We start from the raw sequence: 21,817 nt of genomic DNA on the forward strand, positions 1-21,817 counted from the left end.
TGATTAAAAGAAATTCTTAAAGCACGCTAATTTTTCCTGAAAAGGGATATAGGTTAACTACATTATCGTGAAATGAAAGGGAGGAGGAGAAGTACACTTTCCCACAGGCAATTTGAGATTATCATTTTTGGTACAGTCTTCATACTACAGAGTAGACCAGAAGAATGTATCCTCCTCCATATGAATTTTCAGATGATAAATTTACAGTCTTTGCAGTTTTGCAATAATACGCATGAGATGCTGCAGTGCGATCTCACAAAAAGATGTTCTGCATTCCCCACAGATGATACCAAACTTCCTCACCTTGAACTTGGGCAGAATTGGTGAGAATTTTTTTGTTAATATGGGCAACAGTGATTCAACCATTTTCCACATGTTATTCAGCAATTCTTGGAGCAGCATATCTGTAAGGTCAACCTTGAACCTCAGAGTAAAGAACAAATCTCCAGAGCAACTGAGTGGCTGATCTTGCCACTCAAATTCTCATCTTATTGTTACCATCACTTAATTGCAGATCAAACAAAAAATAACAACCTCCTATGTTTAGCAGAGCATATAATTTCTGGAGTTGGCTGAAAGCTCAAGGTTAACTTCTGTTTTACAGCTGTTGTAATAGGCTTTGTCTCATGACATAAGCAGATGAATTAATTCAACAAGAATGAGAACGATGTCTTCAACTCTACCAAATTCAGCCTTGAAAAAAAAAAATCGTATCTCTAGAGTCACAGTTAGACTTTACTGATTGCCGCATGGGAATTTTGGCAATTTCCTCAAGCTGGTTTTAGACATCATTATACTGCTTGATTCCAAATAGAAAGCTTTCATACTTTTCTGTGTTTCCAGTATACTTTAAAAAAAAAAAAAAAAAAAATCTAACTCTTAACTAGTGAGGAAACACACAAATTTTTCTTCAGTTGAATTTTAATAATACTATTGACAGGGTTCTGTTTGGCTCCTGGAAAATTGTCAAAGATATAGACAGACACCGAAAACAAAATCCTCCTCCCGGAAAAAAAACACTCCAGGACAAACTTACTCTTATAGATAGAATTTTTGGTCTGATCAGAGTTACGAGAGACAGTAGGATCTCACCCTGGAATTTATTTATTTTTTTCCTCCCCTGCTTGGTTTTACAATGAAAATACAGCTTTATGGAATGAAACAGTTCCACCTTAGCTTTCAGAAGCCTGATGTTTCAGTCCACTAAAAAAATACAAACTTGACAATTTTACTGAATCTTGTAAACACTGAGCACACCAAGATAATGCAGTCCTTTTTTTCTCAATTTGTATTCTATTATCATAAATCTAATTATTCAAATTTATCAGTAGCTTTTTCATGAATCTGAAAATTAAAATCCTTGAGGAGAACCATCTTGCATTATTTTTATTCCCCTGTGGATTCTATTCTTTGATTCTATGAAGAAAAGATACAACAACCACAAATTAGTACCAATAAAAAAATCCAAAGCAGTTAGGGTCTGATACACAGTCTCCCCGATTGTACCTTTATTTCTCATCCATGCCTACAACACTATTAAACATCCGTAACACCACAAAATTGCAACAGAGCTCTCAGTGTTTCACTGGGAGAGATCAGACATAAAATCTCATTCTTGGTGATAGATTCTGTATTTCTAAAATAAAACTCTTGAACACTTTCATCTGTTGAAAAGGAAGTTTACATGTACATATGATCTTCCTCTCTGGAATTGACATGGCATTTACTATTGAATTTAATTACATAGTTTGCCAGACTAATTATAGTTTAAATATCTATTTTCCATTTGACAGAATCTAATAACAGGGTTTCTTTTTTTTTTCTTTCTTTCTTTCTTTTCTCCATCTTTACATAGTTTCAGTGACTAAGAATGCCTCTAGAGAAAATCTAGCACAACTGCTAGTGACTGTTATCTGGAACAACTCAGAACAGTGGCTTCAGATCACTTCTTAACTTACATTTTGCCTCCTTTTAGTGCCAGTTTCCCAGAAAAGGTATAAAATGAACCTAACCTCTCAAAAAAAAAAAAATGTGTAGCATTTTTGAGCATGACAGCTACAAATTGATTGCTCCCAGTGAAACAAGTCCTGGAACTTCTTGTAGCTCCACCAGCGTGGACAGACTCCTAGGCTCTTTAAAAAGTCAACAGGACTGCATAAAGGCTTAAAAATCTGTGTTTAGGATTGTAATTTTGCAAAAAGAAATACACAAATAATGTACGATTTTGTATTTCTGTATGGTTTAAAAACATGCTTGGTTTTAAAGCCTGCTTTTGATCACAAAATTTGTTGACTGTTAGGTACCCATCTTTTTAATATGCTCTTTGAATGTGCTTATAATGAATGTAATTGAAGACACAGATGGACTTAGCTTATCTGAAGGTACGAACATTTATAACCTAGATAAACTGCTCCTATTTCCTCTGTTTGCAATATAATATATAATCCACCTAAGAAATAGTATTTCCAAAAAGACAAGAGGGAGCCGTTGTCACAGAATGATAGGATTGGAAGAGATCTCATGAAGCCTTCCTGTCCATCACCCAGCCCTAAGCAGGGATAACCGTGCATGCTTCTTTCCTGACAGGTATTTGTCTAACTTGTTACAGCTGTGTAACAGAGACTGAACACATATATTAGGCAATTTGTTCCACCATTTCATTATCCTTAAGCACAGGACAGTTCTTCTTAACATCCTTTCAATATTTTCCCATAACTGACTTCTTCTTAGAAAGAAACTCTTCTTTTTTGCAGCATCTGCAGCCTGTTACGCACTAAAATTTTGTCTGCCTTTCCATCTTCTGGCTAGGGAGTCCCAGTTCCTTCAAATCTTATTTCATATTTTTTAGTCTCACGATGCTTTTTACTGTTCTTCAACTGCCATTCTTTTCTGGAAGCACTACACGTAACACTGTAGTAATCAGTTAAGACCTTACAAGTGCCAAATATTATCTCATGTATCTGGAGACTCCATTTCTCCCTAAATATGTTAATGATGACTTTCTTTGCAGCAAGTTCTTGCTCTGTTTGATTAAAACTGAGAACTTGCAAATCCTGACATATCTTTCGCATCTCATCTGAATTCTAAAATCTATTTGTAATTAACCTCTCAACGCCTCATAAATAATTACTTATACAAAGTGAAAAGGCTCCAGTGGGTGGCCACAGAAATTAGCAAACATAAGGACGAACCAGGATTCATGATCCAGTTTTGTCCCAGCTATACAAAGACGTGAACTGGCTTTCCACCTGTTCCTCCATTTCCTGCCCTGTGCCATAACCAAATCAATCTCATGCAACTTAATCAGTTCCCTCTTTCTTTCCATTCCTCACTTCTCCAAGTTTGCACAAATCTCTCCATGCTCCTTTTTATTCTCATCTCACCCTCCTTACTTTAGGCATTGGAATAGGCTGCCCAGGGAAGTGGTTGAGTCACCATCCCTGGAGGTCTTTAAAAGACATTTAGATACAGAGCTTAGTGATGTGGTTTAGTGGAGGACTTCTTAGTGTTAGGTCAGAGGTTGGACTAGGCGATCTTGGAGGTCTCTTCCAACCTAGGTGATTCTGTGATTCTGTGACTTCTTTGCATCTTTTGTAGTAACTGCATCTATTCTCTTTTACCTCAGCTATCCTAACGGACAACTTTGTAGAAGCAGGATGGATTTCAATCATCTTTAAATATCTAATGCTTATTTTTTGTTTCATGAGAATACCTTTTAAACTTCCCTAAAAATTGCGTTGAACACATTCAGTTGTTGGCTAAGTTGGACAACGTACAAATGCCATTACTATCACAAAGGCAGCCACAATTACATGATTCTTCAAAAGTTTTGGGGTTGTTTGTTTTAAATACAGACCTGAAGACATCTGTTACAGGATATTACTGAAATGAAAGGAACATGTTATGCCTTTGGCTTTCTGTTCTCTTATCACATACATAAATAGTTGTTCAAGACAATTTACAACAGATTAAACTTTTCTTCACCTGCTTAAAACCTCTCATCCCCTGAGGTTGTAAACATTACTTGTTTAAGAAGCATTAAAAGATGTTGATGGAAGTATTTTGTTTTAAAATTGATTCTGTATTTCTTCCAAATAAAAAAGTAGAAAGGGAAGATGCAATTATTAGCAGAGGAAATGGAAACACATACTCAACAAGTAGAAATTGTGCCAACAACTCAAACCAGGCAGAAATGCATTAAAGCAGAATGATTTCCACATAGTATTAATAGTTTTTCTTGGTTTTGCACAAATATATATCAGGCTGCCAATTATTCTTAAACAGTAATACCACAGCACACCATGTGATTCAGAGAAATCTTTTTTAATCATGACACTGGCAAATAAAGGTTTTTCTGTGGTTGCTTTTGTTTGTTAGGAAACAAAAAAAAAAAAGAGCCTCTGATTGTTACTTCATTTCTTTCTCACATTTCCTGGGGAAAAAAAAAATATTTTCTCTTTTCACTCAGAACTTGGAATCAGGCAGTAAGAGAAAAAATACCCAAAGCAGCAACTTAATTCTAAATTTATACTTATAGTTAGATTTTGGGGTTTTATTTTCAATGGTGCCATTATCTCAGTACTCTTGTCTTGAAAATGTAACGCTGCCTCTGTAATTTTCCAAAGGAACCGCAACATTCAATAAAAATACCTTAACTGTTGCTATAATGCTAAATTTTGGGGAAGCGAACTGGGAATTGGTACTGTTAAACAAACTGTTGGGTCAGGCTCTGCCATCCGCTCTCATAATGAGCAATACATTTCATCTGCAAGTCTCACTGGAGGTCCCACTCAGCATTAACAAAAGCAAAAGAATTTGGCCTGTTACTGTCTGTAGCTTCCCACACTCACCTGCTGCATTAAAAATAGCTACTCCCCAAGATCTCGCTATACCATTCTCCCACATACACAGGCCTAACTAGCGATAGCTGTGTGCCATTTGCAGCAGCGACTGGAGTACTGGGTATAAACAGCATCTACCTACTATAAGCATAGTACACAAACATGTGTTATGTGTATCTGTGGACATATATCAGCAATGTTATGCATTAAGGTCTTATACCTACTAAAAAAAAGTCCTTGAAAAGACTGAGTGAGGAAGGAGAGTACCTGAACTTGGAATGGAAGAGTTAGTTTTGTTTTACGTACATGGGTTTTACTCTTACCACCGTCTTCAGACAACACAGGAAAGCAACTTGTTATGCATAAACATAATCAACAAAAGTCTCCACACCACATCTATGCACGCTTATGTATGTGAGAAGCATCAAACCCGTCAGATAACAACCCCATTTTGAAAGCCAGTGTTGATTTGCATAACAAGTGAGTTCTGGAACCAGAAGAAGTAAACACTAAAAACAGCTTTTGATACAAATACACTGTCTTAAGTGACAACTTGCAAGTCAGTTTACATGTATTGAAGTATATATAAATACAGACAACAGTATCTGCAGCTCTGATAAGAAATCCATAAATGATCCTCATAGAGACCTGCAGGTTGTTTCTCCCATTCTGTAAACAAATGACGACTCCATGGCAATCTTTCAATTACTCACAACTATTTTAAAGCATTCTGAATAAAAATACACTTGATGGCTGATAAATATAACATTAGATGATGATATAGAAAGCACAGGAGTCTGCATTTTGTAACCATATTAGTATACGTATTGAGCGATGGAAGCAAGACAAAACTCGTGTTTTCAAGAATTTTGAATAAACTGTCCCCATGTGGAAAAAATATTTTTTTAATTTAGTTCTACAATATTGCACTTACACTATTCACAATAGATTTCTATTAATTTTCACACAAATTTGCCCACATTGTGTAGGAAGAAAAAAAGAAACAGAAGCAGATGCCTAATTTCTAACAAAGGTGCTGCAGCTGTGCAAGAACTGTTTCCAAAAGGAGTCTATAAAAATAGGCTAAAAGTGTGCAGATGAAAACCTACTTTCACTTAACTCCTCAAAACCACAGGTAACAATGTGTTATATCACTTTATAAAGTGCTGAGGGTTGGGTTTTTAATTAAAAGCTTGTATAACGAATCAATAACAACATATGACTAACACTACAACATAAAGATTCCACTTTGTGCACACTGTGGGATTTTGATGAGAAACCACATTGACGTTTCACAATCTCTGAGCACCATTAGAAGATAAAATTAATCAAAGACTACATTTGCTATCTTTTACTATGAATAGCAATTATAATGTATCGTGTTACAGTTTCACAAAAAAAAAAAAGAAGAAAAAAAAAAAGAAACAATTAGTTCTGTTCCACATACCAAAACCACTACACTGAGCCCTTGAAGGAAACAAGTCCTTTCAGCCAGGAGCCTTTTTCTTCATAACCATTGTCCATCAACCTCAGACGTAGCTTGGAAACAGAACTGTACCTGTTTTGCAGCTTGCGTGCCTGTTTCCACTTATTTCCAGTCAAGATGAGGATTGATCCCTAAAACAGAAGCACTCTAAAGGTACTGCTGTGTCACGGTATTACCTTCCAGGATAAAAGTGCTGAAGTTAGTACCGATCCCTATTCCCTAAACTCTGCCTTGATGCCAGGTACAAGACTCCCACCATGCAAAAGCCACTTCTGCCATACCATATGCAGGGCTCTAGACATCAGCCAGACTGAGGCTGCCAAAGCACATTTAGACACTTTACTGCTTGATGCACAGCGAAAATGCCAGCAGGACAGAGGGATCTCCAAGACTGCAGGAGTTGTGACTTTACCATCATTGCTGTGGCAGGAAAGCAAGGTTGCCTCGCTGAGACCCCCTTGGAAACAGCAAGAGCAAGAGAGAGGACTGAGGACAAGTACCATAATAAATATTATGTAAAGTACAGGAGACTCCCTTCCCCACTTGAAGCTTACACAACAGCTGCTGAACTAGTGAGCTGTAGTAAATGGGAGGTGGGATCCAAGCCCCAGACATGACACGCAGTAGCACTGCCGGGGACCTGCAGCTCTGCAGGCAGGTGCTGATCAGAGGAGGGCTCTGCCATTCCAGACTGCAGAGGGAACTGGGGATAATCCTTCCCTTAGCAGCACACAAGAAATACTGCCTTCTGTGATCCTCCCAACAACTGCAGCCACCTTTCTCTCTGTGCATAGCCCTAGAAGAACAAACTTAAAGCCAGGTGGAATAAGGTAACCGTATATACTGCCCTTCCCAAAAGCGAACTCCTCCAACTCCCCGAGCAGCCGCTGCCACACAAGCGGAGGCGATGCACATTCACGAAGCGAGACCGAGCGGCACGTAGGCTAGCAGGGTACAAGCAAGAGCCAGTCTGCTACCGACTGCGGACTATCGAGCTGGGCTGAAACACAGAGGACTTCCACAGAATCAGTGATCATGAACATCATGGATGGAAACTGGATTGACAGTTAATTGTCTCTCAACGGCAAGGAACTGGGCAACTGGTCTGTCAGTCAAAAAGACAAGACCTTTTCCTACTCCTGCGTCATAAGCTGCAAGAGCGGCAAGTAACAGGAATTAGGACTCCTAAAAGGTATCCAGAAAGCAACATGAAAAGCTGCTCCCCTGCCACAAGGAAAAAGGAGATGCCAGGGATAACCTCACGCTGTGTAGCAACCTGCCACCTGACTGCAAAATGGACCACGTCAACAGATGATGGGAACAGACCCCACAAAAAACAGGCTTGCCATGAGTGTCTCTCATCAACCTACGGCAGCTGAGACTTGGCTCCTTCAAGCTTTGTCAACGCTGTGCAGCTTGTCGTGCTAACACAGAACCGTTTTGAGAGCCAGAGAATCCTCCGCAGACCTATGCGGTGCGTTCCCGTGGATGTGCGCGCAGACAGGCTCTTGTGCATGCACATGAGAGACTTCTCCCTGCCCCAGACAGTCTGATCTCCAGCGCCAGACAGGAACCTCCATTCACAAACAGCATCTCGATACGAGAGCAATATTGACACCCACACGTACATCTTGCGTGCATCCGCAAACCCTGCGTTTGCGGGAAGGCAGGCAGGAAAGAGGGTCCCCACTGACTTAACACCGTGAAAAGTACCCCACCAACTGATCCCCTCCATACTTGCTGGGGAAACGCTGTGCTCTGAGCCAAGGGCGCACCGCGCACCCCCAGCCACGAACCCCGCAGCCCCTCGCCTGAGCGCCACAAACTGCGACACCGCGGCGTGGAGAGACCGGGGCTCCGGAGGGAGACGGACCCTGACGTGCAAGCGCCAGACCTCAACAGATTCCTCTGCTGTCTGCGAGCCAGGCAGGGCCGGGGAGCCGCCGAGCCAGCCCCAGCCCGGCGCGGGGTCCCCGCAGCGGGGTCCCCATGCGCAGCGCGCAGGTGCTCGCTCCCCAGCGCTGCCCCGCAGCCGCCGGGGGAGGCAGAGGGGAGCCTGCGAAAGGCGACGCGGGAGGCAGGGGGATGCGGAGCGAGGGGTGCCGCCGGCAAGGGGATGCCCGAGGCGGGGGATGCCTCAGAAAGGGGCCCCGGAGGGCTGGGACGGACACCGCCGCATCGCTCGGCAGCGGAGCGAGCCAACCCGTCCCCCCGCACCGCCAAACCCGCTGCGACCCGCACGGAGGCGGCCCCCCGCAAATTCCCCCCCCCCCCGCGGGGCCGTACCGTGGGCAGCAGCGGCTCCATCTGCGCCCCTTGGTCCTGGGTCTCCATGCGGCGGCGGGGCCGCGGCGGCGGCGGCTGCGCCCTCCCCGGGCTGCGCGGGGCTGCGCGGCTCAGGTGGCGGAGGCAGGAAGCGGCGGTCACATGGCTCCGCGCCCCGCCGCGGGGGGAGGCAGGGCCCGGATCCACCTGCGGGATGCGGCCGGGGCCAGCCGCCGCCCCCCGGCCGCCGGGGAGGCAGGGGGAGCCCGGCAGAGGCGGCGGGAGGGGGCCTCCACGCGGCTCCGTGCTTCCGGAGGGTTTTGAGGGGGTCCGCGGACCCCCGAGCGGCACTGCTGCCCGCGCCCAGCCGCTGCCTGAGGCGACAGGGGAGCTGTGAGCAGCAGCGCGCGGCCTCCCGGCTCTGAGCCTTCAGGCGGGGAGCACCTTCCCCCAGGGCTTTATCCCGTTCTCCCCTGCAACGGCCCCTCTCCTTTTACTTGAAAGTTATTAAAATATACCCATTTGCCATGTCTTTCTGGATGCAGTTAATTTAATAGGAGGCTTACCCCCTCCTTCACCCAATTCTATCACTGCTAGACACTGGGTTTCCCCTGATCAACCTGCCTCTGCCTCTTAGCGGCTACATGCAGCCACACCAAAATCCCAACGAGCTCCACAAATAGCTTCTCAAAGCCTATGTCTGGCCACATGGGGCAGATGAGCCCCCACGACACTCATGTTACAGACGCAGGCACAGGACTGCCTGCCAACGCCTTTGAGATGGAAATTCTTGTATTCACTGCTTCCCAGTCCAGCTCCCCAGCCCGCCCAAAGCCGAGGGCTTGAGAGTCAAGATGAACAGAGTCTTGCCTAGGAAAAATAAGCTAACAAATAAGCCTCTGCCTCCCTCTTCACACTGATTTCCTTGCAACGCAGCAGACCATGCCCTACGTTTTGGATATCCTTTGCAGCCTAAAAGTAGATCAATAAATAATTTTGCTAAATCTGATTTAATCTCCTCTGGCAAGGGACGTATTTGTCAAGTTTCCTAAAGATAGTCCAAGTCAATTTATTCACGCATTAGGTAAATATAAAGAAAGCAGAGTCAAAGCTGGTTCTCACACGGAAGGGGGCTATTTTTCTGAGTGAGGACTTAGAATTTGGTCTTTGTACAAAGTGATATATGCATGTAACACTCTACAAAAAGACAAACAAAACTATGGTCCAGATTCTGGGACAGATCCAAAATGTATATTTCTATAACGATTAATGATTTACAGTAATTAACACAGTAGGCCACTCAGGTCACTAGAGGTAAGGCTGTGTCAGCATTTGCACAGTAAAATCCTATTTGCAGGAGCTTATAATTAAAGCTATAAACGTCACAATGAAGCTTGGAAAGGAATGTGTTTAAAAGTGATTTCCCTTCTTTAAACAAAAAAGAGCTCAAGTGAATATACCACTTGTGAAATGGGGAAGACTGGAAATGAACGTTAGTGTAAGCATCCTTAGTCTTCTCTGGCTAAATATCTCGAATGTGCCCCAGAGGATAAGGTACTGCAATCCATCAACCCCAGTGCCATTTACACATCTTTATTCCCCAAGAAATGCCCCCAAAACACACACATTCACACCTAAAAGCAAAGAGTAAAAACAAATCAAGTTTTGCCAGGTGAGGAGGGGCATCGGCTGATGGCATACATGATGTTATTCCTCCAACACTAACTTTCCACAGTGAGAAAACAAGGTCAAGATCATGAGCACCATTTACAGAAGCTACAAATGAGTTACTGAATGGGTGCCCAAAAGAGAGTTAGGAGTTGTTTTTGCAAGGGTTCTTTGTCAGTGCTTTACAGAGCCAGGAGTACGCCATTATTGAATATTAGATGAAATATGGAAAAACTGGTGTTAAATAATTATTATTTGGCAACCTCAAATTATTCTGTAACATCCCACTCCAACCCATACAAAAATCTCAAGACCTCCATGGCCACAATGGTCATAAAGGCACAAATTGCCAAAGTCTAAGTGCAAGTCATTCTTTCAGTAGCTGTATCAAAGAGATTTAATACAAAGATGCAAAATGTTGGATCCATAGGAAAAGCTCCAAGGCCAAAGGCTTTCCACACACACAAATGGAAGAACATAAAGGACTGGGGTGAAAGCATTATTCTTAGTCAAACACAACTAAGATGATACTTCCCCCATCCCAGTCACATCCTAGCAGTATATCACAACAGAGAGCAAATAATATGTTTATTCTGTAATTGTTTATAATTGAATTCTGTTTTCCTGTTCTTCAAGGTGGCTTCTTTCATGCTTGCATCTGATCTGAACCACACTCCCAGTCACATCCAGCAATTCTCTTTTGCAGATTACTCTATCACGGGAGTAATGCCATCCCCAGGCAGTCTTAAAGTAGCTTCTCTCCCTGACAAACATTAGCTTTAAAATGAGGTCGAGTAGGCTTTAGTATATAGTTTTTGAACTTTTAGAATACAGTCAGGTCATATTTTCAAGCTTTTGTATAAGGCTGCTACAGAAAAGAGTAAGAGGAGGTTCTCAAGTCATCAGTAATACAAGAAACTTGAACGAACAAGTATTGTGAAATCACAACATGCAGATACACTGGATTTTTAAGATTTTAAGAATACCTAGGATATGCTACTCTAAATACTTTTGTGACATATATATAAAAAAGATGAAGTTAGTCTGATGTCTATATAATAATTATATAAGTTTAAATATAAAACATGTATTATTATAAATAATAATATATAATGATTACATAAATGAGATAAGGAGGGCTTCTACATTTAGCTTTATGATGGTAAAACTCTTAAAACACACTTCAGCAGGGAAAAGGAAGAGCATTTTTCTTATTCTGTTATGTTCTGAATTTAGGTCAGAAACTGACCCGATCCCTGTCTGGAGTCATGTTTCAAAAGAAAAAGATGGCAAAAGTTGACTTCTATTATCTTACCTAACGTTACCTCTTGCCTCTTGGGCCTGAAGCAAGCTGGTTTAGTCAAATGTTCTCCTGAATCACGATCAATGTTTTCAAACACCACTGAGCAGATGTTTTGTTCCTTAAAATCTGGCCACAAGAGGTATGTATTATATAAAAGGGGAAATATGTTCAAAGGGCACAACCCATTCTCAAAGTACTTGGTAGGTATATAACATACCTTTTGGAGGCATAATGCATATGCTTAACTACTTGTTTAACATAAAAAGTGGTCAGGGATGTAAACAATTCTCACTGCCTTGAACACCTGAACACAGCCTGTACACATACAAACAGATTTGTGGTAACATGCTGCTCCAAAATGAAGAGCTAAAAATCACAGATTTTAATCTTATGAGAGGTCTTGCAGTACTTCTCCTACTATATCTTTGTAATAAAAGTTCTGTTTGTTTTTTTGTTGGTGGTGGTGGTGGGTTTTGTTTGTGTTTTTTTTTAACCTAAGGAGTACTCCCTGATCATCAAGATTGATGAGTCCTTTCCTCACCTAAGTCCCAAGAAGGTATTCAGATATAAATAAGTGATGCTATTCATGTACTTATAATTTTATGCATGCACAAAAGCTGTTACAGAAGCCTAGTATCACTTACTGGCCCAGCACCACTCACATTTTTAGTGCCGTATCTTTCTGTCAGTTTTCATTTTATGATCAAAATATGGCTATAATCTAAAAGGAATGCTCTACTTAAACCATTTCTCCAGATATAATTCCTGTTCTAGGAAGACGTCCTGGATATATTGGCTCTTCTCCCAGTTTAGCCATAAAATATGTCACTACCAGAATGGACGAGGGGGAGAGAAATCGCTAGTAAGAAGACTGAACTCTTGATTTTCACACAGTTGTTAGTTACAAAATGGAACATGACAATCGCTTATTTTAAATTGTCCCCACATTAGAAATATCCTTGGAGCCTACCTAATTCACTCATTTATATCTAATACTCTCACCATCTTCTTAACTCTAAAAAGAACCTGTACTCTTGCCGGACCTAACAAGGTCACCAGTAGCTTTTAGCAGCATAGTGAACAATTTCACACAAAATTTGTAATCAGAAAGGACTGGAGTTAGATTGGTTTGTGCCCTCCTGATTCCCACCTAAGTTCAAGCCTCATGTATACTGGTAAATAGCGTGTACACAATACACATTAGTTCTGATTGCTTATGCTGTGCATATTTATCATTAAAGTATTTCTTTAACAAAGGGAAACCTTTAAAAAATTTGCAGGTTATTTTCATCCTCCCGCAGGTACCTGTATTTCAAGTAAAACTAATTTATTTCTAAGCTTCAGGATTCCTTTCTATTTTTGTACAGCTTATCATACAAAATGAAAAAGTAATGTCTGTACCTCTCAAACTACATTTTGACCTAAAAAAAAAAAGAGTGCCTTTAGATAATAAAAAGGAACATCCCATCAATCCATCCTAATCCTAAGATATTTTTTTTTCCTGTAATTAGAGAAACTATTCTGACAAGAAGGTAACAAAGGGGAGGGAAGAAAGAAAAAGAATCTGGCAGCAGCTTTTCCCTCTCTCCATTATTCCTCCCTATCTGAAAATAAATAACCATCTGGATCATTGTACTGCCTTTGTGACAGGTGGTACTCAGTTATGTTTCTCATTTTATTGGAAAGCAGTAATGACTCTTTCTTCTGCTAATACACTCTATCTGAAATTATTTGACTCTGAGTTAATTCATCTGAAATCTGATCCAAAAAGTTTCAGTGTTGATTGGGATATATTCTTCAATGGCGACGATTTCTTTTTTCTGTTGGCATCAGAACCAGAAAAAGTATTGTAATAATTGTCTCACTAATATAACTTCTCACATTCTTGAGCCAAAAAAGTAATGCCAATGAAATATGTCTGTGTCCATAAGCCCAATCCTACAACTCTTGTAACGCAGTGAGACAATCTGTGTTGGTAAAGAGTACCAAATATTTGTTAATTCCTTAATTCTCCCCAAAATGGATCATCTGCCAAAGGTGTTAAATTTTGTGGTGTTTGAATTCTAAGCTGGGCCTTTGATTTTTGCTATTTGGTATGTTAATATTAGAAAATGCTATTTAAAGATGTAAAATAAAATTAAGAACTGTGAACACTAACAGATAAAGTAGTATGTAAAATGAATTAGTATATCAGTTTGCCAATTATTATGCTAGCTACCCTTTCTAGTGTTATGTTTCATCAAGTACTCTCTCAAGTGAAAGAAATTCCTCAGACATATCATCCATTTAATCCGACTTTCTAAATAAAATATGTTGAATCAGGCTCTGATTAGTCACTGACCTAAATAATCCTTCATAAAGATTAGGCTGTCTTAATTTTAAGCCTACAATGGAGGGAGAAGGTTTTCCTGTTTCTTGCTCAGTTATTCTAACAGCAAATTATAACTGAAGATGTATCTTACAGATGTAAGACAACATTTGCTTAGATTGGGCTTCTAGACATTGGATCTTGCTACATGTCTTATTTCTAGGCCAAGAAGTCTTCAGGTAGGTACTGCATTAGTAATTTTCTTCCTTTACAGTGCTTCTAATTTCTTGCTGCAAGAAAAGACTGTACACTATTGTCATACGGCTCCCCTGACCTGTTTGAAGTCACCATTCTTATATGGCACAAGAACACAACAATATTCTAAACTTGGTTCGACAACACAACAGTCAGAAGCCAAACTATAGGCCTTTTACCTCTGGATCATCCTGTCTTCCACATCATGGAACAGGATAATTCCTCTCTTAACTACTGCACCACATGGAGAATTCCTAATAAAGTCTAAAGGGTCAGATAATGACCAACGAAAGACAGATGAGACTGGCTGTGTTTTTATTTGCTTGCAATATTTCAGACTCGTAAATACATATTAAAGGAAATATTATGAAGTGCATGTTCCTCCTTTCACCTTTCAAATCCTAATCGTATCCTTTGTCTGTCACTTGCTTTAGACTATAAGCACTTCAGCAGGGGGTCTGTCAGCCTCTATAACAGACCACACATCACATGGCCTTACTGTGCTCGAGAAACCGGCACAAAACGTCAGCCAGTAGCTTTTCCGTATGTACTCATGTAACTAAAAAAAGAACTATGCCTTGACACGTATATAATATATAAACAGTAATATTTGGCACGTATATCTAAGACACCAAAGCTATCTGTGCTAATCCCAGAAACAGAAGCTCTAAGCCATGAGAACTAGGCTTATCTGCACCCAAGCCACGTGGGTCCTTGATGTAGTTCAGAGTTTATATGGTGTCATTCCTGAGCTATCAGATTTTGAAAAGGAAGTTACTCCGACGCTTGACTTCAGAAAGTTAAAGGTTGCATGTGAAAGGAATACCAGAATACTATTTATTTAACATGGTGTCATTAACTGAGTCTCATGTACAGGCTCTTCTCACCCTTCCTAACACATCCCCCCAGGATGACCTGCCTACTTTAACTTTGCCTGGTCCCATGCCAGGGTCTCCACTGTTTGCTCCAAAATCAGATTAGCAGGGTATTAGCAATGAGATTCACACCAAAGGCACACTTAACAACTTCCGGATACACGAGCAAACTCTAGATTTCCATGCAGTTACAAAAAAAATTGTAATAACTCTTGTGGTTGACATCTGATTCTCAAAAACTCATCAGAAATTCAGAGCTAAGATATCCGAATTACTATACTGAATGAAAGCACTGTCTCCACATTTTAAGTTGTCCCCACAGTAGGTGTGTTTGAAATCTACCTGATTTGGCCATCTATGTGTCTCTGATACTCTGCTGCTCTCACCTTCTTCCTAATTCAAACAAACAAACAAAAAAAAATGCACACAGAAGGTTGCCAGTAGACTTTATCAGCAGAGTTAATTTCACACAATAATCAAAAGTGGACAATGTATTAGCAGAGGTTTATCAGAAAAATACTCCTTTAGTGAAGACAAACCTTTAAAAGATGGTCTATTTGCAACCTGCTACAGGTATTTGTATTTCAAGTAAAGCCACAAATCAATTTCCAAGCTTCAAGCAAAAGAAAACAATGAAAAAAAATATTTCTGTAAAATACACTTCTGTATTTCTGTAAAAATACACTAAAATAATTTATGCAAACCCAGACAAACCTAACAACAACAAACAAAGGATGAAGTCTTGACTCTAGGGAGTCCGTGGAAATTTTGTTACCAATTTCTGTGGCAGTAAGATCTCATCTCAAAACTTTTTTCTTTTTAAGTCTGCACAGATTAGGTTATACATAACACTGAAGTTCCTTAGTAATCAAACCATTGCTATAGTTAATTTATAGAGCTCAATTTAGCTCCCTGTCTACCCATCACTTTTGGCAGAAACCTGGCCTTAGCATCACAGTGTTCTTTTATCAAACATAATTATTCTTCCTCCCTCAGGGAGCCTACTCAGATACCAAACACAAATGATCGAACACTCCCTCTTACTGCATTTTCTAATCAACACATAACTTCCAGCCCAAGCAGCTTTCTTGCTATTCACAAGATTTCTATGACAACTACTTTCATAATCATGTAATATGAAGTGTTCATTTTAAGTACATTTTGCTATTTTCAAAATTTCTAGCTCTCTAGTGGCTCCTCACAAAGCAACCATATCCACATCTAACACATTATTGACAAAGATGACAGAGCTGACATTAATAGTGCTTCCTCTGTTTCAAAATACCACCTTTGTCAGTTTGCTGCTTTAACCACAACATACAGGAAAAAACACATGCTGAGCTTCAGTTTTCTTGCTGTTAAAAAAATAATATTGATTTACTAACAAAATAGAAATATATGCTCCCTTTTAATCTTCTACATAGTACATTTCCAGAAAAATAATCTCTTACCTGTGATCCAGAATCCAAGATCTTGACTGGCTGGTGATTTCACAAGACCAGCAGCTGTTATAAACTGGCACAGCTCCAATACAGTCAAATGGGCTATGTCAGCTGAACATGCATTCCTTACTTAAGTAGCCAACTTTAGTCAAAAATAGGAATTTGGAAAGAATTTCTGCTGAATTGCAATTGCTTTCCTTCATACATATTGCTGTAGTTACTATAAAGTACAGAAACATTAAAGAGAAATACTTTTCTTTTTAGCTTTCAAATTCTGCAGAGACCAAATTCATCTATACCTCCTGATACGGATGTAATTAAGATGTAGAAAGTGAAATATTTACTGAATTACTGCCCTCACTGAAGTCAGTAATAAAAATCCCCGGGTTTTGTAAGAACTTGACTGCATTGGATTTCATTTACAAAGATTACAAAGTAGAGTCCTGTTTTGTTATGTTTGATAATAGTAACAATGGTGTTTTAAAAATATATTGGGAATCAAGTGTTAGTAACATACATTCTGCAAGCTGCTACCATACTTTCACAACATTTATCCTAAAGCTCAGAACTCAGCCAAGCACGTTGGATCTATCCAACCTGATTGCTTTCCACGATGGATTCCTCCCTGTTTGTGGTCAAGTGGAGGGCAAGCAGTATCATCCCTCTTGTCATTACAAAGGCTTTCAACACAGTCCCCCATAGCATCCCTGCAGAGAAACCAGGAAGATATGAGCTGGATGGGTGAACCACAGAGCCATTGAGAAGCTGGATGGTCCATTAAGCCGAAAGGTTAAGTCAGTGGTTCAAAATCTCACTGCAGTCAGCTGCAAGGGGTGCCCATCTCCAGTCAGTCAAGTTTGGCACTGACACTAACACCCAAAGTTTGTTGATTTTGATGACCCAGATGATGGGACAGAACAAGCCCTCCTGAAATCCATGGAAGCACCTAAATTGGACAAGTTGTTGATATGATGGAAGACGGGGCAGCCATTTGAGAAGACCTCAACAAACAGGAGAAGCGGGCTGACAGACACCTCATGAAGTTTAATAGAGAGAAGTGTAAAATCCTCTACCTGGGGTGAATCAACTCCACAGGCTGAATCAGCAAGATCGCAGCCAGTGGTTTACAGGGACATGATTATTGCCCTCTGCCTGGGGCTCACGAGACTACATCTGAAATAATGCCTCTAGTTGCGGGCCCACAGTATACAGAGAAGGGTCAACAAACTGGACTCTATTCAAATTATACACTTGCATCGCTGACCACCTGAATTTCCGTGAGCAGTTTAGGCTCATTTTGTAGTTTATAAAGAGAAAAAGTAAATTCTCATTTATAATTTATCTCACCCAAAGGTACATTTAAGGTGAATCATGACCTAGGTGCATCTGTTCCTCTCCAATGACTTCAAAAGGATTTCACAAAAATTGCTCAGCTGCCAACAACCACATTTGACAGATCTAACATGGTTGGAGTAACCCCTCAAGGTGTCCTGCATTATACATGAAAAAAGAAGAGACCACTTACAGAGTAAATATCAGTGTAAAGTCTGAGCTCCCCTTTTGATTTAATTTTGGCTGAAGTTAAATGCACCAATCACAGAACTGAGCTCACAACTTTTGTTTGGGAAAAGGTATGAAAATTAAGCTCAAATACAACTGTACTTTCCTGCTTGCAATGAGAAGGCATAAGATTAAAATTCCAAGTATGAAGAGAAAACTAAGAAGTATTAATATACTGATATTAAAGGAATTATTTGTGCAAACTTTTACCAGGGCAGTAGGCAACTCTTATTAGAGCTCTCAAAAAATCTTATCTGCATGTCTGTCGGATCCCTAAGACTGCAAGTGTGGGGTTTCTGTCTCTTACCTATTTATAGGGTCTTTAAGCCCATTAAGAGATTAAAAAAAAAAAAAACACAAGCTATTTAGTACATGTAATCTGTTTGCCATTTCTGCAATTACCACATTATTCCCAGACTTGTAAGTGTAAGGACACAGATGTAAATCCACTCCCTAGCCATTGCATTATGCTCAACAATGCATGTACTAGTACTCTAATATGAGAAATCATTGCCTGTTCCTCAAAAACAGAGCCAAGTCTTCATACATGCAAAATATGTTACCACCTGCAAGCAAGACCACAAGTTGTCAAAACTTCTAGGATTCTTCTAATACTCTCACCGCACATATGAAAACTTAAAACCCATTGGAGTGAAAGTGTGAGATTATCAGGATCACCTGAAGCACGAAACAAATATCATACTGACTGCACTGCACCACTGGATGCATGCACTGGGGCGCTGTTGTGTACTTTGGTGTTGGTGTCACATCACGTGTCTTGAAAACAGCAACAGACTGATCAAAACCTTAACCAAAATTACGTCAAACTGTGGTGTACATCTTGCACAATTTAGGCTGTGGGACATTAATGTCTAAACAACTTAAGAATGTTTCTCAGCTCCCATTCTGGTATAGCCATGTTGAAAGGAGACCATTTTCATTCCATTTTCCCCCCCAGTACCCTTGTTCCCCACAAAAAGGGAACCAGGACCTGGGGAAGCTGTAGTGCACTGCAGCCAAGACAAGTGGGACACCAGGAGTGCAGGACTCATTCCAGATACAGAGAGACTGAAAAACACAGAGTCCAGAGCCTTCTCATGAGAAGGAAATGCTCTGCCCTAACCTGAGAATCAAAGGTCATAAAGATAATGCTCCAGCTCAAAGATCCAAGAAACTCACAGCCCAAATGTCTGGCTTCATACCTGCACCACATGTGTTACTTGAATTTTGCTGCATCTTATTAGATTTAGTGAAAACATTACAAGCTCAGAAGTATATTCATTTTTTTCCCCCACATTAAGAAAGGTATTTCTTCTACAGACTTGCTTTTCTCACATCTTTTGACTAGGCTACAACTACACATCTGGAATATAATAAATCACTTGTTTTGTATTCAGGGCTGGCAAGAGGAAAACCCATTAAGGGTAAAGAGTATTTTGTCACATGCTTATACTGCTCCTACCATTGGAGGTACACTGTATTTTAATTTATTTTCTGATACTATTTCAGAAAATATAACTACACTGCTATGGCTGCAGCACACATGGTCATTCCTGGGCTGTCCTTAAATTACTAAGCTATGAATAAAGCTGGCAGTGGAACTGCAGTAGCACCAAGTACACTGCAAGTTTGTTTAACAGTTTCTCTGGAGGAATTTGCAGTATTAGAAGTCTAACTTCGATTTCTCTAATGATGACTCTGACAGCCTAACAGATATAAGATACACAGAACATATGTGAAGAGCACTTGCCTGTAAGATCTTTCAGGATACTTTATGTTTCGAGAACACTCAAAAGGGGCAAACAAAATGAAGATCACAACAATGTATTTCTATACAGTTCCACAGGTCAGCTTCAAAATCTCCAAAAACTTCTGAAAGTGGCTTTAACAAATTCAGTGTGAAATTTTTCCCATTTCTCCATTACAAGAAAAATTGTAAGGACAGGGCAATATATGATTATTAATACTGTACTTAATACTAAATTTTGATAACAAAATTTAAACAGATATTCTAATAATAAAAAAGGAAGAAGCCTGTATCTCAAAGGGGAAATCTATCTCAAGATACCCTTGTGAATACTATTGTCACAAGTTCTGCTATTGCTTTCAGCTGATGAACAAACCCTCAGGTGAGAAGAGTACATTTTCACCTTAACTGATTGCTGCTGTTTGTCCAAATCACAAGGCTACCATCAATCAGAAAAGAATATATTTTAAAGCCCAGAGGTGGTAAGAAACAATTTAATGAAAGACATTTTTCTCTTCCTTTTGAAGCGTCTGTAATAAATTACCCATTTTTCAGGCAGAACTATTTAGGAATGACAATGTATCATTGTGCTGGCTTAAATATGAGAATAATACGTTCCATTCATACCACGGAACAGTAAATACATTTTTGGGGACATTAAATAGAAAGAAGGTAAAAAAGATTCTCCAGCTCCTAAGGAATTTGCAGAACTCACTGTCTGGAAAGAACGAATGCAGTATCCAAATGCTGCTAGTAGAAAGAGCATGAGGAACCTCTGAGGTGGATACTGCCACCACCTGTGGTCATTTAAAGTAATCATGATTTACATCACAAATAGAACTTGCCCAAATTCACAAAACACAATTTGCACAGCTGTTGGTAACCATGCAAAGCCACAAGCCTTAGAAAATAGAGCCTTGGAGTCTTAGTGAAAAGGCAATTCTGCGTTTGTCTGAAACTCAATACGCTGGTGAATTATCCGAAACATGACATACAGTTACAACACAAACACCTTAGTCATGTAACCACAGACAGAGAGAGGTCTAGTCCACAACACTTGACATGAGGGTCTTGTATTAACTCTCATCTGTTACTGCAGAAGAAGCAAATACTCCATATTTTGAACAGGAACCTGGCGTCAACTGTCATGCAATAATAACGTATGAATGAGTTTATCCATCATATATAACTGATTCAGAAACTTTATCCGAAGAGTGACATTGGAATAGAAACCTTACCTGGCATCTCTTTTTTAAGATTCAGACCCCCTGTTTAAACATGGACCATACAGCCAAGTTAAAAATACATAGTTATCTCTTTCATCCCAGCAAAACGCATAGTCTCTTCAGTGTATGAACGCAAGGAATCAAGTTATAAACTGTTCTTCTTCTGTGGCACTATTATGGGACGTTCTCAGCAGAAAATCTACTGGTCACTAGTTGTGCCTATGGCACTTCCTAGCTAGTTGCCAGATATTACAGATCTACTTTCAGAGGGGAAACAGGTGTTAAATCTAATAAAAATCCTGATGTCTCACCTTCCCTCATCTCAAATTCAGAACCACTGGGAAAGTCAGTGCAAACCACAGAGTTGAGAAACCCAATGGTAGGTTAAAGTTTATTTACCCTTTCCAGGTAAAAGGCAGCTCAGGACACAGTAGACTTTTGTACTTACGATTCCTCCTTTAGCTGTGGTTGAACATGAAGATAAGGTTTTCCCCCCTAGGTGGAGGCAAGTCATTATGGACACTGTAGCTTTTCCAGACCTTGTAGAGCTGGCAGAAGTTGCTATTTGCCTCAAAGCGGTGTGAAGAAGTGAGGCAGTGCTGCAGTGCACAGGTGAAAGGCAGCAAAAAGTAATGCATGCCACTGAAGTCTCCCCCACTCACTTAAAATCCTTCTATACCTAACAACAATCATCTGTGTACACCATCTGCCAGCTGTGAAGAAAAATAAAGTACTACTCTGGTTAGGACTACACATTCTGGTCAGTTCACTCATACTAAATTAACAGGGCACACCACTTGTATTTGCAATCCGATGATTTGATAAAGGAAAAGAGTAAGGT

The 21,817-nt window shown here is 40.2% G+C and overlaps 1 protein-coding gene across 7 annotated transcripts in view; it reads right to left on the reverse strand.

The window, feature by feature from the left end:
* The window catches only part of SLC4A10 (solute carrier family 4 member 10), a 169,170-nt gene extending 147,568 nt beyond the window's left edge, over positions 1–21,602 (reverse strand). For 2 of the 7 annotated variants that reach the window (XM_080601192.1, XM_080601210.1), the window contains exon 1: positions 8,614–8,756. In XM_080601192.1, coding sequence (XP_080457318.1) covers positions 8,614–8,661 — 48 coding nt within the window. In that variant the 5' untranslated portion in view covers positions 8,662–8,756. Of the gene's footprint in view, positions 1–8,613; positions 8,757–21,424 lie in introns of those variants that run through there. The other 5 variants (XM_080601209.1, XM_080601196.1, XM_080601195.1 and 2 more) reach the window with 5 other exon arrangements.
* Between the last annotated feature and the right edge of the window lie 215 nt (positions 21,603–21,817).

The sequence above is a fragment of the Anser brachyrhynchus genome (genome assembly GCF_964034855.1).
Source record: "Anser brachyrhynchus genome assembly, chromosome: 7".
NCBI classification, from domain to species: domain Eukaryota; kingdom Metazoa; phylum Chordata; class Aves; order Anseriformes; family Anatidae; genus Anser; species Anser brachyrhynchus.